This window comes from Gallus gallus, chromosome 5 (genome assembly GCF_016699485.2).
Source record: "Gallus gallus isolate bGalGal1 chromosome 5, bGalGal1.mat.broiler.GRCg7b, whole genome shotgun sequence".
Taxonomy (NCBI): domain Eukaryota; kingdom Metazoa; phylum Chordata; class Aves; order Galliformes; family Phasianidae; genus Gallus; species Gallus gallus.
Window position 1 is genome coordinate 1,341,182 of NC_052536.1, and position 18,515 is coordinate 1,359,696.

An 18,515-nucleotide genomic window follows, 5' to 3' on the forward strand; every position below is an offset into this window, starting at 1 on the left:
ATAGCACAGAGAAATTGAGGTATCTCCAGCATAACAAGCACTGGATTTAATACAGACAATTCAGGGGAATTACCTCAGAAAGGTAATCAGGTTCATCTTCCTCTGTGTCTACCAAACAACATTAAAGAACTATAAAGGTTGGCTGATGAACCATAATAATCAGACAGGGCTTTTGTCGTTGTTCATTTGTTCTTGTTTTTTCTTTTTTTTTCCTTCATTAAAATAAATCTACGCAAGACTTACATGAGCTCAAGTATTTATTTGAAAGAACAAAACACTACTTAGACATTCTTACTCATAAAGGAATACTGAGATAAGAGAAGACTTGATCTTACAGAATAATATTAGCATCACCCACTTGATTTAAATACTTTTGATTTTGCTTAACAGGCATTTCCACATCTGTTACTTTTTGCATGGTATAAATAAAAACCTAGATCATTTTAAAGCAATAATAATCCAGTAATTACTGCCTGTTACTTAAAACATTTTCACTTATGAAAACTGTGGAAATGAATTCTGCAGAACTGAAGATACATTGCATAGGATATAATACATATAATATATATTATTATTATGTAATATATTAATATATATTATTATATATAATATTATTATACATATATATAATATTATAGATAAATGATAAATGGGCACAATTATTATAACGGATACAGTAAAGCCATTTTGTGGCAGTTTAATGAAAACTATTTTAAGATTATAGTTATAAATAAGCTTAAGATCAACACTTAAATGACATCTAAATAAAATCAACGCAGTGCATTTGAGCTGTTATGCTTAAAATTACTGCCAAATCATGGAATGGCTTGGGTTGGAAGGGATCTCAAGGTTCCAACTCCTCTGCTGCAGGGAGAGTTGCCCATCAAGCAGTAGATCATAGATCAAGTAGTAGATCATATTTCCCAGGGCCCCACTGAACCTGATCTTAAACAACCCCAGGGCATCCACAACCTCTCTGGGCAGCCTGTTCCAGCACCTCACCACTCTCTCAGTGTGGTGTCTCCCACTGACATCAAATCTAAATCTTTCCTCCTTTTGTTTAAAACCATTCCGCTTTATCTGTCACTATCTACCCATGTAAAGAGATTTTCCCTCCTATTCAACATCTCCCTTCAAAAATTGAAAGGCTACAATGAGGTTTCCCTGCAGCCTTCTCTTCTCCAGACCAAACAAGCCAATCTCTTTCAGCCTATCTGCGTAGGAGAGGTGTTCCAGCCCTTTCTCACCTTTGTGGTGATAAGTGAGGAATTGTATTTGAAGCTTTTTTTCTGGAATAGCCTTACCTTGAATTACAATCAAGTACTTTGTTATTTTTTTTATCATTTCGTATTTTTTGGATATCTCTATATAATTGGAATTATCAGCCCAAATATTGCATTTCATTTGATCAAATTAAGACCAGAGTGTAACGAGTCTCAGGAGAGGACTATAATCTTGATCATGTCACAAGCTATCAAACCTCAGTTTAAAAAAATACCTCACAGTAAAAAGTTGTAATTTTCCAACTAAACTTGATATTGATTAAGATTAAAAGCTGCAAAACAAGAGCAGTCCACTTTAATTTAAACCTCTGAAAAACAGAAATTGTTTTTCAAAGTCACTTTCTGCTCCCTCAAACTCAGCAAATAAGCTCATCTGTATTCAACAGCATGATTATCAAGAAAACGCAAATGCTAAACCCTAGACCTGGGGATCTGATAAATATTTATAAAGGTTTATCTAAAGGGAGGTGGGAGGCAATAGATGAGGCCAGGCTCTTCTCAGTATTGTCGCGAAAGGACAAGGAGCTCTGGCCTAAAACTTGAATATGGGGAGTTCCCATATTCATACAAACATGCAGAAGAACTTCTTTACAGTTAGGGCACTGGAACAGGTTGCCTAGAGAGGTTCCAGAGTCTCCTATGAGATATTAGAGATCTGTCTGAATGCTTACCTGTACAACCTACTGTAGGGTACCTGCTTCAGCAGGGGGGTTGGACTTGACGATCTCTTGAGGTCCCTTCCAATCCCTGCAACTCTTTGGTTTTGTGATTCTCCAAATCAAAGGAATTTCTGTATATCACACCACAGCCTGATTAATTTAGGTTTCTTCTGTCATTTTGTGTTTCCTCTGTCTTCCTACTGACTTTCATGGAAATCTATTATAACTGTGAGGGAGGCACTCCTGGTAACTGATCTTGTAGTCAGAGCTTTTTAGTTTCTGAACACCCTCATCCTGGGACAGGATTATTGCATTCCAGGCACTATGTAACTTTATCAAGCAACATTCTAAATAAATAAGCCAAGTGTATCTTAATGCCACACATGCACTTAAAAATTCTTATCCTCTTCAGTATTGTGTGGTTTTTTCCACAGACAAAAAATTTTTATATATATATATATATGTATATATATATTTTAATGACATATAGCATTGTTGCTCCCTGTTCAGTGATCTTCTTAACATCACTGCACTAAAAGCCAACTTTTCCACTTGTCTGCATAACATGAATAAATTAGATCAGAACATCTCTTTTCCTGCTCTGCAAAATTTGCACTAGCTTCAGGGAAAGTTTTACAATGATTACAAAATTTCATCCACGCTTAAAGTTCTCTGGAGCTTGGCTGTGAGCTGCCTTGCCTTTGAGATTTCCAGTGCAGGGAAGCAGTGATCTGGATAATACCAAGATTCACAAAATTATCTTCACAAGTTCAAGAGCCAAAGATTTTAACTAGGATTCAGTGATGCCCACATTGCCTGGTGAAGGTGCAACAGATATCCTTGAGAGCTGGCTGTGCAAAGGACAGAATAGAGCTGTTTTAAATTCCATTAATCAAGATACTCTCTAATACTTCATGTGTTGCTGCCTTCTTGAAATAAGGGAAATAACTTTGCTAATTCCTTAATGTCAAATATTCCGGTCATACATGCTGAGCAATGAGTTGAAATGGAATATCAGACAAACCCAGCATCTCCCTGACCCCAACAGCCTAAACAATGTGATCTTTAGAGAAGCTTACTTTAAATGCTATCGTGTTATGCAGTATCAATAACCAGGAGCTCTAATTACAGATACCCATTTCCTACAAAAAGAAATGAAGGCGCAGATGGGAAATGACTCTTCTCTGCAGATAGTATATCGCCAGAAATGACAAATGAAAAAGACTAAGTTTCAGGGATAAGAATGCTGTTACGCAGTCTTGATGCTAGACAAGTGCAACAAAAATAAAGAATGCAAACATTTTGGAATTTCAGAGTTAATGAAGGAGGATAACAGAAATCAGAGAACTTGGAAAACTGAGCAAAGACATGAGAAGGACTTCAGCAAGGTTGCGAAAAGAACACTGCTATGACTTTCAGTGCTACAGCTAATTTAAAAGACAACATAAAAACAAAATGGGACAAATTCCAAGTAGGCAGACAAGACATCGTGACTAAGCACAGGATGAAAAGAGAGCCCTAACAGGTGCACATCTCATTTTTCACCTTCATATTTATGGAAGATATATTTTACCTAAATATTTTCTCTTGAATGTCTTGAAGTTCATGGCTGTGAATCAGATTCATAGAATCAAAGCACAGCTTGGATTGGAAGGGACCTCAAGGATCATCAAGCTCCAGCCCCTCTGCCACAGGCAAGGCTGCCAACCTCCATATCTAGTACTAGACCAGGCTGCCCAGGACCTCATCCAACCTGCCCTTGTACACCTCCAGGAACGGGAAAGATTTCTTAAATCCTCAACATAGACTTAAAGAATGAAATGGAAAATATGGCTGTCTCTGGGAAAGAGAGGTCCAGTCTTAGCAGATCGATTACAACTCCTTAATTGATGTTAAAATTCTGATTAACCTTCACCAGCAACTGAAAAAAATGCATCCTACACTTCTGGGTCTAAAGACCAGAAAACAGAACTTTCAGAAATCAAAGCCTGGCCTAATATATATATATCATATACATACAATATAGTTGTGGCTACTACATTGTATCACTACTAATACATCTCACTCAGATGCTGAACTAAGAGCCACTTCCACGTTATTTACATTTTCCTTGACAGTGCTGATGCCTCTGATTCTTGTAGATGTTTTTCTGAATTGTTGAACCAGAGCAATATGCAAAGACAAAACAAGGCTTAACCCACCTTCCATCCACATGGGAACTGACTTTTATACTTAGAAAATTCACAAGGTAAGAGTTAAATTTATCTACAGAGTACGAAGAGAGAAGAATTACAATGTCCTCCTTTAAAGAACAGTGTCAGGATGCAGACTCAAAGCCTTAAAATTTTATTTCTACTTTACTACAGGAGTTCATTTTTTTTCTCCACCATAATTCAATGCAATTCAATTGAATTCACCCTGCAGGGCATGAAATTCCCAATAGATCAGGTGGGACTTCAAACTGCCTTGACTTTACCTTTTATTAGTGCAGCTAAGCACAGAAAGATTAAAGAAAATTCCGCTTTAGGATGATTTACTCGACACTAAAGCTATAACCACAATTTATACATGAATAGAACAAAAGTATTGTTTACAAGGTAGTTATTTGAAACCATGCTTCTTAGCAGAAAGAACACATGTTACTGGGAGCCACAGTCAAATTCATTTTCAACTCCTGGTTTACTTTCTACTGACTGTACTACTTTGTCTTCTATGTAATTCACGTTTTTCAAACATCTGTCACAGCTTAAACAGCCAAGAAATATACTGCCTGTTATAAACCACTGTACCAATGTAATAAATACACTGAATTGTTGTAAATAGTATACGTAAAGAGATTAGTATACTTTAATATAGGCATACATGGGGATATGAAAGAGCTTGCCCACAGATAATACAAGATACTGTAGTTGTATCTTCTCCAATCACGTGTAATAAAATTGTTTCATAACATCATTTTTAAATACATATATATTTTACCTAAGTCAAACGTGAGACAACTATAGCATCCACGTGATAGAGCCAAAGAGCATTTTGCTGCCTCACTCGTATAGCTAATTATACCATTTATCAATTTTGGGAAAAAATCCTAACTCATTTATCTCAAGGAAATTATATGCACATGCCCATCTGCTGGAAGCCTTACAGGTTGCTTCTGGTATTGGAGGAAGCACTTAGAGACCTCTAACAGAGAGGAATTTGTAGACACAGTCACTATGCACTGCATACAGCACTTTTTTTTCCCTCCACAGCAGGGATGATTTTTGTTGTTTTAGATAGCAATTTTTGCTGTTAAAGCCTTGAATAGCCTGAAAATTGCCTTTTCTGTACACTGTCCTCTCTTCATATGCTACACCACAGCTGCAACATTCAGTTGGAAAGCTGTTGTCTATTCCTATCACTGAGCTGCCAAGCTGAATGGCAGTAGGGCACGTGCTGAAAGGACAGAACTAAATGGGGAATTATTTTTACAGTGGAAGAGAATCTGAGATTGCTGCATTCAATATTTGTCAATACAAATAGAGGGTAAATGCAATATTTGAAAGAAGGGCAACAGTAGCTGCGGAAGGAATTCCATTTACATTACGCCTCTTTACATTTGTATGAATATAGAACTTCTAAAATTATATAGAAAGACCAGCTATTAAATATACACCATATCCACTCTTAAAAAAAGATTCACTAAAAGCAAAGCATATTCAGCAATTGGAAGCAGGGTATAGATAAACAACGTATCATCAAAATCACTCCATTCTTTTTGTTAATTTTATGATCAAAATATGAGGGCCTTATTAAAAACTCCAATAACAATTACTGAAATTCTGGGAAAGCTTAATAGACATTTAAGGATTAGCCATTCAGTAGCTATAACTCCTTTCCCACACACTAGCTGATGCGCAGAAGGATGATGCCGTTCTCTCAAATCAGATTTCTCCCAAGCCAAATTTAGTTGCCTAAATAATGATAAGAATGCTGGAGCTTTTGATTTCCAGGCCACCCTAGGACCATATTTCTTCCTTAATCAGAAATACTGTTCTGTACTTCCCCCTAAAATATATGCAAGATAAACAGTGCCTAAAATCTGTTCTTACCTGTCTTGGAATATCTTGTAGGATGACAATATAAAAATTAAAATATGTCAGGTAATTTGATTAAATTGAAAACAAGCAAAAAGCAGATAAATTGCATTGGACTCGGTGATTGCAAGAGGTCCCTTCTGACCCCCAAAATTCAGTGATTTTGTCTTTGCTACCACCATACTCCTAAAAAACCTAATCCTTTTACTTCCATATCTAATTTGAAACATTTGTATGAAGTGTTGGAAAGTTCTGCAGTTCCATTTAGAGCATCCAGACATTAATTGTTTCCAAAGAAATTTCCTTTTCTCTTTTCTCTTGAGTTAAGCTTATTTATTTATTTATTGGGGTATTAATGCTGTAGCCTAAAAACAGAATAATGGAAAAGACATCACTGAAGGCTTTAGAAAACTGGGAATTTGTTCGTTTTGCCTGGTGTATTTTCCTTGCCATTCAAATCTACACTTCCAGTTTAATCATTACTTTACCTCCAAGTTCAATTTTCAGTGTTAGTTCTTTTTGCTTTCTGAGAAGCACTAATGACACAGATGCCCCAAATAACACTAATGCAGAAACCCAGAAACTGCTTACTCAGTGACTCACAAAACACTTCGGCATCCTCTCTATTTTGTGGTCAAAGTACTTCCCTGAAAACAGAGAATCACAATGTGGCAGGATATCAGAGAGGTATATACAGAAAGTACTCCTCGAGCAGTTATGATCTTATGAATATAAACTTACGTATATACTATCCCTGAGCATTTATCCATTCTCCAAGCATTTTACAAGCTATTTAAGAAAAATCACGACCTTCTTGTAGTGTAGTACCTAGAGATGCCAGTCAGGCTGAAGCTGCATTCAGTGCCTAACAATGAATAAAAGAAGCTACACAGCTGCTTTTTGTTTTTCCTTCTCACGGGTTTTCTTGGGCTGAGTTTGGAAGTGATTCATGGCAGGCTATGTGCAACTGCTAGTGAAGTATAATGAAGGGTACTAGTGAGTCAAAAAGAGGAAAACCCACACAAATCCTGTATACAGAATTCCATTTCACGAAAGACTACTATGTTAATAAATAAGGCAAATAGTAAACAGTTCTGAAAGGAATGGTCAAACAACCAATAAAAACCCCAAACATACCTGGAATCTGTTCAAATACAGTGTATCAGAAATTCCCAAAGCCCTGACGGAATCTATAAAGCTAAGATCATCACAGGGAACGACTAAGAAAAACATGCTGAAAGGAAAAGATCATGAAAAGCTATTAAAAAAAAAAAAACAACAAACAAACGAACAATCAAGTTAAACAAAGAGTGACGTAAGAAGGAATTTGATAGTAAATTCAATAGTATCAGCTGCAGAGGTGTTTGTTATCAGGTAACAACCTAGAAAAATTAACCAGCATATAAGCATACACTGCAGGGCATAGGCAGGGATATGTCCTTGAACTCCACAATTCCAGTGGCTGCAGATGATGTGAGAAGTGAGGTAGGCTCATGTGCTCTATCACAATAGTATTTGTTATCACCACTGTCACAGGTAATATGATGCACTTCAATACTCCTCTTACCTCATTTTGGAGGTCCCGGATCATTCTGCTCTTCCTTTCCATTTCTGTCTTCAAAAAATTAATCTACAAGTTGAATATAAATACAGAGTGAGTTTCTGAACCGTAGCTAAACACCATCTTAAACATTTTTTTTTCTTTTAACCTTATTCATAGCTTTAAAAAAGTAATAATAAACCATCCCTAATAACAAACTATCTTGGGAAACTATTGTTGTTAAACCAGATTGGTATAGGTCATCACTGTGTATTTCCTGATTAACCTGTAAGTGGATTCCATGATATTTATTGGGAAACTTAGAACAGAGAGAAGAAAAATCACTATGCATAAAACCCCTCATTTGACTTTCGTGCTAGTAGTTCGTTGTAACCAAGTCCATGGGGATCTTCAGAGAGCTAAGGATTTTTTTTAACAATAGGCTTCTAACAGTCATTGGTCCTAATGAGAACAGATCCACACTCGCCATCAGTGTAATTTATATGTGGAAGTGGCTCCATCTGCTCTTTCGTCCTTATTTATTTCAAAGATTTGTCTTGGAAGCTAGAACTCTCAATCTTAGTTTATGAAGCAGTTTAATATTTATTTATTTATTTATTTATTTTTACAAAACTAAGTTTGTTTTAGGAACAAATTTTCCTACAGACTTCAAGAACTTAATTGGAGAAAGGTTTCAGTTATAACAGCTAGGACTAAATGAACACATCCGTTCCATTTCAAGGTACCTGTAAGGATCCTCCTTCAACTCCCAGAATTCAACCTATATTGTACAGAAAACTACAGTTCAATTGACATTGCAGCAGACTTTTTAAGAAAAACAAGATATCTCGAAGGAAATCAATGAGCAAAAAAAAAGACTGTGAACATTCTGACCTAATGAACATACTGATAGAATGATTTGATCGCTATGAAGATCAAAAATGACAGTGAATCTGCATGATACGCTGTTCAATCATGTATATATTCAAATAGGTAGATGTCAGTAATTTAGAAGCAATTACTGGGATTGACATCACTCTTAATACCAAAACAGAAGCCAGAGAACACTATTATCACCTAAGAAGGAAGAGTCGGTATGGGGTATATGAGACTACTACTGACTGACACACGTAACAGAACTTCCTTTGAAATGCTTCCCAGGTGTTTTCTAATGATTTGGAGAAGGGAAATAACAACAATGTATAGATACCACTGAACTTCATGCTTTAGCAGAAGATGAATAGGCTCAGTACTTTCCTAGAAATCCCATTCACAAATAGCCAAAGTGAGCCTACAAACACTGTATTAAAAAATATCAAAATTTTGCATAACAATAAATAAAGGTCATAATCAAAGTATGAGTTCTGGGTTAACTGAAAAGTAATAAAAAAAATAAATATTCAGATGAAATACTTTTTGCTGTTCAAAAGATTTACAAGCTACCAATAGATATCGATGAATAAAGATATTTTTTTCTGTTAAAGAGTATTTTTTTCTTAGTCCTAATTCTCTCAAGAGAACGTCAATGCTCCTTCAAAACATATCAGCTCTAAATCTGCGTACATATGAAATACTGATAAAGATATGGCACTGAATTTATTGACTGTATGCTCTTTATACATTGCTTGTAACCAGTCCCAAGAACAGTACATAATAATGGACTACAATATTGTTTCAGAATCTCAAGTTGAGAACTACAGTCAAAAAGCAAACAACTACAGTGCACAAGCCCCCTTTCAAGCTTACAAATTCTGATTTCAGCCTCCAAATTCTGATAGCGCAATATATATGAATGGGCTTTTGAGTTCTCCTTTACCAAAGGCACACGAGCTGAAAAATTTTACTATGAAACTCTCTACAACTTTCCCACTTTCTACTCACTTCTTGTTCTTGTTTGACATTCAGCTCTTTCCTGGTGTTGGCTTTCTTTAATTACTATCTAGCTGTAATTATGAAAACACATAATGAAAATGTATTGGTGTTCTAAGGCTGAACTCTACAATATTAAGCAAGGACACTGCTTCTGTCTCCTGGAGACAGACATTCAAGGTACGCAGAGCTTTGTGTGCTTCAGAGCTCATTACGTTTATTAAAGGCAACAGCTTCCATCCAGTAGCCTTTACTCAACAGCAGAATGTGACCTTGAGACGTTGAAATTAAATTTTCCCCCATTGAAATACAGAATGCTTTAGCAGATGGCTGCGATCTAATTCTAAGAGACAGACAATAGTTAGTTATTCACCACAGAGGAAGGATGGAGTAATACCAACATAAAGTCATTACTTCACAGTCAAAGCTCAGCTGTACACTTATTTGCTTACCTCCAGACACCTCTTACATTGCTTAGGACTAAGGCAGGAATGATTAAGATGGGACTGAAATACCTTTACTGGCATATCTGTAATATCACTCTTAATATCCATTAGCTCTAGCATACTCAGTATTAATTTTCATAGTCTAATTTTCAAGCTACACCATAGGAATTGATTCTGAAAGCCAAGAGAATAGGAAGCTATAAACATAGGAGAAATTCCATCTTTTGAGAAAATGAGAGAATAATCTACAACCTGTTCAATATTTATGAAAGTAAAGCTACATATCGTTTTTGCCTGCTAGAATTCCTTAGGTGAACTCAACTTTTAAATTGTAAGTTGCAAATTAACGAAAAAACATTTTTGTCATAGAGACATATGACTTTATCATAAGCACTATTAGTAAATAATATATTTTGGAGTGAAATGTACATCCCATCTTTTTATGAGTTAGTGGTGATAAGAGATCTGGCAGTAGATTTCTCAGAATTCAACCCTGCATGTTCTACTTCTGTTTTATTATTAAGGACGTGCTACCAGTATCCAATTAACCATATCATTTTTGCTTAGTTTTTAACAAGTCATGCACAATGAGTTACTTAATTCTAAGTTTTCATAGCAAGCACTAAGCAACTAGGAAGAAGGATTTTACACAGACATTTTCTCCTCTATTTTGAAAAATCATACAATAATTACATTGTAAAGCAATTCCATCACTGTGTCTTTCTAACAACTGTTAATGCAGTATAAAACAGCAGCAGGAACAAAATGAAAAAAGCAGTGTAAACTTAGCCTACCTACCCTGCTTTCCCTATTTTTTTTTCCCATCCCCTCCCCGTTTCCGTGGTAATTTCTCATTTTCATTCTTTACTCCAGAGCAGTCCAGCTGGTTCTATACACTGTGATTGAAATTAATGGGAAAGAGCTTTAAGTAGTGGATCCTTTTCACATATAAATAAAGCACTGCAGAACAACCTATTATAAACTACTACTTTGACATTTTGTATAAAAAAGCTCTACCAACTCTTACTCAATGCTAAAGAAGACAGCAGCTTATTCCTGATTGTCCTGCACTCCCATTGATGTTTTATATACATGTTGTATACTTAAAATCCAGTATAGTACTCCTAACAAACTTTATTTTAGAAATGCTTTTTGACAGACAAATAATCCATAGTTCTGCTGTGATCTGGCTGGTAGACCAGAGAAGATCCTCACAGTGCAAAGCCTTCTGGAAGACTACTTGACCTTGGACTTCGCAACACAAAGGGCTCTTGAAACCATCCTCATCATAATAGTTTTCCTCTGCACTTTTAATCATCTTGTATAGAGCAGTTAGAACAAGAGGTATGAATTTATAGTAATTCTGCCATATAACTCATCCCAAGATAGACTGATGCTCTTTGTATGTTGGTGCTGCAGATACAGAAGACAAAGGACCTAGGAAGGGAAAGAGTCACTCTCACTCAGGGCCCCCAGTCTGTCCTCAGCACGACTGGAACTGTCAAGGACAGGAATGTCTTTCTGGTTCCTCAAGACCAAACCTCTCCTTCGAGCCTCAAAACAGCTTCACGAATTGTCTACTGAGCCCTACCACTACCTCAGTAAATCCACAGCAACTTTTTAGCTGTCCTAATGTCCTTGGCTTTTCTAATGTTGAAGAGTTTTAAAAAAAATTGACCCCAAAGCACTTTTGGGATATTCGTTCAGTCTCATTGCTGGTGAATATATGCATTTTATCCTCAGGCATGAAGAAATAAATGTCACAAATCAAGTACCCAGCACAGCTTTCCTTAAAATCAGTGGCCAATTTAGTATCCTATTACTGGCAACTTTTAGAATACAGTTCAAGAATTTTGTTCCTCTATCTAACCAGATGACAACCCTCTACTTCAAGCTCTATTATAAACTCGGGGGGGGGGGGGGTGGTGTTGTTTGTTTCTTGCTTAATTTTCTGTAATGGATTTGTGCTCTCCCAAAAGTACTATAGTAGAGGCTGAATTTATGCAAAGCACCGTTCCTCAAGCTAAAGTGTTGTGTGGCAGTGTTCCTCAGTGTTGTGTGGCAAAGAACAGAGCCAATAATCTGTTCACCTTGGCTGATATTTATTTTACCACAGCCAAGATAATCTTGAGTAACAAACAATAATATAAGAATTAAATAACATGTTTTCCACATTTAATTTGTAGGGCTAGGATTTGGTGTGCCACCACAGCTAATGAGAATGTATCAGTGCATCTGGAAAAAAAAAAAAAAAATTAAACAACTTTGGAATAGCATGTTTTGAATACATAACAGAGAGAATCAAGCCCTAAGCTTTTATTTCAGAGCAACATATCTGTCTACAGTCCAAAACATCTTAAAAGAAGTGTAGATTTTTTTTCTATATATACTTTGCTCAGACTATTGAAAAAGATTCAAAATATACCTCATTCTTCAGGTTTGGTCAGAATACTGCTTGCTTATTTCTTTCCCCTCAAGAACAGATGAAGGCTTTTATTCACTAGAGAAGCCTATAAGTAATAACAATCCAGTAATTATATGTTGGGGGGGAACATTACTTTAGTGTAGTGTAGTATCCTACTTTAAGCACCTAGCACGTAGCTTAGATGTCATGACTACCTATTCCGGGTCAATCTGGTCCACAAATTGGATCAAAGATCATGGAATCATAGAATGGCCTGGGTTGAAAAGGACCACAATGATCATCAAGTTTCAACCACCCTGTTATGTGCCAGGCCCAGCCTGGCCTTGAATGCCTCCAGGGAGGGGGCATCCACAACCTCCTTGGGCAAACTGTTCCAGTGTGTCACCACTCTCTGAGTGAAAAACTTCTTCCCAATATCTGACCTAAACCTCCCCTGTCCCAGTTTAAAACCATTCCCCCTTGTCCTATCACTATCCACCCTTGTAAACAGTCGTTCCCCTTCTTGTTTATACTCTCTCTTCAAGGACTGGAAGGCCACAGTGAGGTCTCCCCAGGGCGTTCTCTTCTCCAAAGTAAACAAGCCTAGTTCCCTCAACCTTTCCTCATAGGAGAGGTGCTCCAGCCCCCTGATCATCCTAGTGGCCCTCCTCTGGACCTGCTCCAAGAGCTCCACATCCTTCCTGTACTGGGGGCCCCAGGCCGGGATGCACTACTCCAGATGGGGCCTCACAAGAGCCGAGTAGAGGGGGACAGTCACCTCCCTCTCCCTGCTGGCCACCCCTTTTTGAGTGCTGCCCAGAACACAGTTGGCCTTCCGGGCTGCAAGTGCACACCCCTGGCTCATGACCAGCTTCTCATCCACCAGAACCACCAAGTCCTTCTCTGCAGGGCTGCTCTCAAGGAGATCTTCCCCCAGTCTGTATAAATACCTGGGATTGCCCCAACCCAAGTGCAGCACCCTGCACTTGGCCTTATTGACCCTCATTAGGTTTTCATGGGCCCACTTCCTCCAGCCTGTCCGGGTCCCTCTGGATGGCTTCCCTTCCTTCCAACATATCGACTGCACTGCTCAGCTTGGTGTCATCCACAACATGCTGAGGGTGCACTCGATGCCATCGTCTGTGTTATTGATGAAGATGTTTAAGAGCACCGGTCCCAAGACAGACCCCTGAGGGACACCACTTGTGACTGGCCTCCACCCTGACACAGACCCGTTGATCACAATCCTTTGGCTGTGTCCAGCCAGCCAATTCCTAATCCATCAAACAGTCCAACCTTCAAATCCATACTTCTCCAATTTAGAGAGAAGGATGAAAGTTCTCTTTTCTCAGTACGCACATTGTAGACATACCCATTATTTTCAGAGGGAATGTCTTTAGTTCCTAAACATTAAACAACTGAAATAATAATTAAAATAATGAACTCATCTCTTGTTCACAATGGACTGAAAGCCACACAGAAATCCCATTAAGGCATTTCTGAATATTTGCTAATTACGTACTTCTTTTCTTCTTCTTTTTTTTTTTTTTTTAAACCTTTGCACTGTCAGCCTGAGAACTGGTAAAACATTACTAAATAAGCCACCAATTACAAAATATGAAACTAAAAAATACATCCACAAAACCTGTTAAGAATCACAGAACACCTGATGTTTAAATAAATCTCCAAAAATTATCTAGTCAATGAATGCTCAACATTATTCATGTTATAAGATTACCACTGAACAACACTGGACCATTTTCATATTTATATCCAAGAACTAAACAAAGAATGATTTTTTTTCCCCTGCACTAAAAAAATTTGGCTGTTTGTGCCTTGAATTTATACCTTCCTATAGTGATAATGAGATCTAGTGTTGCCAAGACTTAACTTTCTCTTATTTGTGCTCTTGCTGAAAATTAGTAGCAATTAAGAAAAAAAGTCAATGGCAGTATTCAACGTACTGGTATAGATGAGACAAGAGGTCTGTAAAGGTAACCTCATAAGGCATAAGAACTTGAGCCCAAACCTCCAAGATGCTGGATACACACACCTACATCCCACAGAAACTAGTGAAAAACATCTTCATTTTCTGGAACATACTAATTTTGTCCACCTCATTCATTTGAACTTTATGGAGTACTAATGCCTATCTGAAATCTTAGGTTTTGTTTTAACATGTAAAGACATCTGAGATAATGCAAAAAAAAAAAACCAAAAACAAAAAAAAAAAATCAGGGGAGGAGGATTTAACAGAGACAGAAGGAAAACAAACAAAAAAAAAAAAAAAAAAGGAAGAGGGACAGACTCACTCACAGTAGCTTGCTGCTTTTCTGCCTTCTCAACTGCCTCATTAAGCTGCTTTTGAAAGGCCTCCTGAAGAGATTTCATTTCTTCCCTAGGCATTGAAAAAACAACACACAAACATCATCCCGAGTGTCCATTACAAAATCATTCTTCAGTCTCAAGAGAAGAGTGACAGATGTCTTGCATCTACAAAGTATCTTGCATTTATTAAAATTATATTATTAATTTAAATTAAAATGACCTCATGAACTACAGTGCCAGTACAAGACAAAAATTTGTCTGCAATGTCAATTAGATATGTTTTACATTTACCAAATGTCCTGTTGTGCAAAACATCTGCCAGTGTATAGTCTGTAGCAAAAGGAAATGGTACAATAGAAGCAAGGGAAGTGGACTTGGAGATACACTATTATCAAGAGCAACTCATTCTAGAAAGAAGCAATAGGAAAGCCAACAGATGATGCTGGAATACAACTGGACAAGAAGAGGTAATAGTTTTGCTTGGGCATTAGTGGGTTCAAGATGTTTTTGCATTACTAATGCAATCAGAGTTTCTCCAAGGTGATTACAGCAGGCTGAGATCTTCTGGTCATTCCTTTTAATACAGGTAACACATTTTAGAGCTGCTGCAAAGTACAGGACTGACAAATTTCTAACATTTGCAGAGCATTTTCAGGGCTGTTGCTTGCATCAATAAACTTTCATGAATAAGGAGCAGCACAGAACCGACTTTACATTGAGATGATAATTTAACCCAATGAAAATCAGTCTGGAGTGGAAAGCACCTGGCTTGTACAAGAACAGAATTTGTGAGCTGCTGAATCATCTTTGTTTTCTTTTTTTTTTTTTTCCTTATTTCATAGCTCTGTTATGTTTGCAGTTTGGAGAATGCTGGTACAGGCTGATCTGAAATAGAGACCGAGCAGCATGAAACCAGTGCATCATCAGCACAGACCAGCTCCATTATTGCATACACAAGTGCAACCATTCTGAAACACGAACAGTGCATAAAATAACAAACCTTGAGATATCACACTAAGTGACCCAGTTTTACTTGCCAAAGTAAATTCACACCAAAGCAATCAGAAAAAAAATCTAACGTGAAATCAGAAGGGCTGCATTAATTTATACAAGCTGAGATTCTAGCACACCAAACCTCATTTGTTGTCCATCACTGCAGAGCATAATCAAAGTGGTGCTCACAGACCAAGCACTGCTCGCATTTGTCCTACCAAGTAAAGATATATTTTGGATGTGTATTTGGATCAAATACAATAGATTTAAGCAGAATAGTATTACGTTTATCGCTCTTCACTTGCTGAACAAGTATAACCTGAATCTATTGGCAAATAAAGTGTAAAATTCTATGGTGTGATTTATATTGTTAACAGTGGCTTCTCATACTGCGCTTCCATAGCTCTCAAAGTAAAAGTGAGAGCCTGTAAATTGCTGTCAAGAGCCCACAGAAGATCCAAGGCATTTTCTTGGAGGCTATAGTAAAAGCCTTTTATTTGCTGCAGGAGGTTGAAGGCCGCTCGGTCGCATGCTGCATATCGTATCACTCCAGGGTCAGTCTCTGGGAGTTACTGTTGTGCAGAATACTTAGTGGTTGATACACTTAAAAGTCCACATTTGCTTTTGGGTAGACCTTGAGAGACTTCAACAGGAGATTTAAGCAAGACTCAGGAAATTACATTTTATTATACAACTAAGAAATACAAGTTTTCCCTAAGCAGACTTGGTTTTCTTATCTGTGAGTGGGAAAACCTATTTACTGAATATACTTTTAATTACTAAATAATGGTTTTAATCAATTAGCATTACTATCTTATATAAGTGCTTATATAAGCACAACAATCTACCATTGCAAAACCAGGATCATACATGAAGGACACACTGCATGGCAAGAACAGCTGTGATGCTTCCAGTATAGCCATGTAACACGTAATTGTTTAAATACTGTATTAGCTGAACAAATTCTTTCATCATTTAACAGATTTATATGGAATATCTGAAAGACTGTTATCTATTCAATCCTTCTCCATGGAAGCAATGTTGAGAAGATCTGTAGTATTTTCTTATGGCTCCAACTTGCTTTATATTGAAGAACTGAAGGTTCTTGTCACAAGCCATCCCACATTTTCATGTGTGTTTCTACTAAATACAATATCAGCAATAAGAAGATTGAAAGATTTAAGTAGTGCATTTCTAACAACTGAATGCAGTGTAGATTACTATTTCTTTGTTTCCAGAGAAAAATATGAGATATAGATGCATTCATTACATAATGCTGTTTCAGATAAAGTGATTCCTACAGTAGTAATGTTTACTTGTGATTGAAGTTGTATTTATGTCATCATTTACCGGTCTGAAATCCAGTAACAAAAAGAAGTAGGTCAGAGAGTGCTGAATAGTGACAGTACTAAGGAATAGGAAGTTTCATATTTAAACATTTGGGAGAAGTACAAAATCCTTTTTCTTAACAGATATATCCCCAACTGATGTCCAATATCAGCTCATATGTCTCATATGTTTCAAAAACTTTTCACAAGATAGCATTCCTTGGCTTTATTTTACTGTTACTGTTAGGATCAGCAGACTGCAGGCTACATGAGTGTTTATAACTTAAGGCAAAAGGAAGGATGATGTTTTCCAATATTGCTGCTTTCAGTCTAAAAAGTGAAAGGGAGAAAGTATGTTCTTACCTTTGCTTTTGGCCCAGTTCAAGAAGTTTCTGCACATCACTTCTGGCTGATGCTTCATCGTTTTTCAGGGACTGATAACAAAGGAAAAAAAAAAATAAATTACCAAAGAGATCTTGAATGCTGCTCATCTGTGAAATCACTGACTGGGATCTGTTTTGTAAACATGCTCCCAGTGAATTGCCACCGATGAGAAAAAACTATGCTTTTTACTATAATTCAGCACTGCTAACTGTACACATCATTTTGCAGCAAGCACTAAACTGCATCTGATCATGTAAAATAGATTGAGAAACAAACAAATGACTGAGAGCATTAAGGAGGCATGACAAAGATCAGTGTGTATACAGAATTCCAGAGAACTCCTTTTGCATCTTTGGCTCTCTGCAGCGTTGAATCTGAAATACCTCACAATATGATTTTCCTGAGTCCTACCTTCAAATTGCTGCATAAAAAAATCCCCTTCTAAATTACCTTAGCAAAAAGAAGATATGCAAAAAAAAAAAAAAAAAAAAAAGAAAAGCAGTGAGAAAATACTGGAGGTGCTGAGGGTGGGGTTGAGTGGATGGAAACAATGCTCTATCGGGCACCATATACATCAATTTCAAGGAGAGAAGTCTGGAATATAGGACAACATAGCAGAACAATATACTACAATACAGTATTGGCACACAATGCCTTTATCCTCCTGTGCAAAGATATAAGGATGACACTCCTTGTATTTTTCCTACCTAGCTTACATCAACATAAGGGTACATATGCCGTGGTAGAAGAATATCATCCTTTAAAATATTATGCAAAATACCAAAAACCTCAACCAAAACTGAGCCTTCACTAGGACTGACGAGCAGTATCAGGCAGACAGGCATGCTCTTAAGTGATCATCTGATGATTTCAGTACAGGATGCAGAGCAAGATCTCTACTTTTCACTCTATGGAGCTGATATGGCCGCAGAGTTAATCTGTCGTCCTTTCAGCCTGCCCACGATACCCAGGAAACCTCCTTAGTTAATGCAGAAGCGTTCATCAGCTCTGGATGTCTAGCTGCCAGCTCTTCTAACACAGCCTGTCAGTTAAACTTTGAAAGTAATCCCCTGCAGTAAATCCAGTCAGTTGGTGTAGACTACATGTCTGCAAAGTAAAGTAAGCAGCTGCACTAGGTTGGATAGGTGCAACTCATCAGCAAAGATGTGGCCTACAACAGCAAAGGAAATCCTTTCATAGTAGCT

The 18,515-nt window shown here is 37.2% G+C and overlaps 1 protein-coding gene across 2 annotated transcripts in view; it reads right to left on the reverse strand.

Annotated features, from left to right (window-relative positions):
• LUZP2 (leucine zipper protein 2) overlaps positions 1-18,515 on the reverse strand; it is a 167,491-nt gene that overhangs the window by 52,651 nt on the left and 96,325 nt on the right. For both annotated transcript variants that reach the window (NM_001199521.2, XM_015286211.4), the window contains 3 exons: positions 17,290-17,360; positions 14,594-14,675; positions 7,586-7,648 (listed from right to left, as the gene is read on the reverse strand). In NM_001199521.2, the coding sequence (NP_001186450.1) occupies positions 7,586-7,648; positions 14,594-14,675; positions 17,290-17,360 (216 nt within the window). The remainder of the gene's footprint in view (positions 1-7,585; positions 7,649-14,593; positions 14,676-17,289; positions 17,361-18,515) is intronic.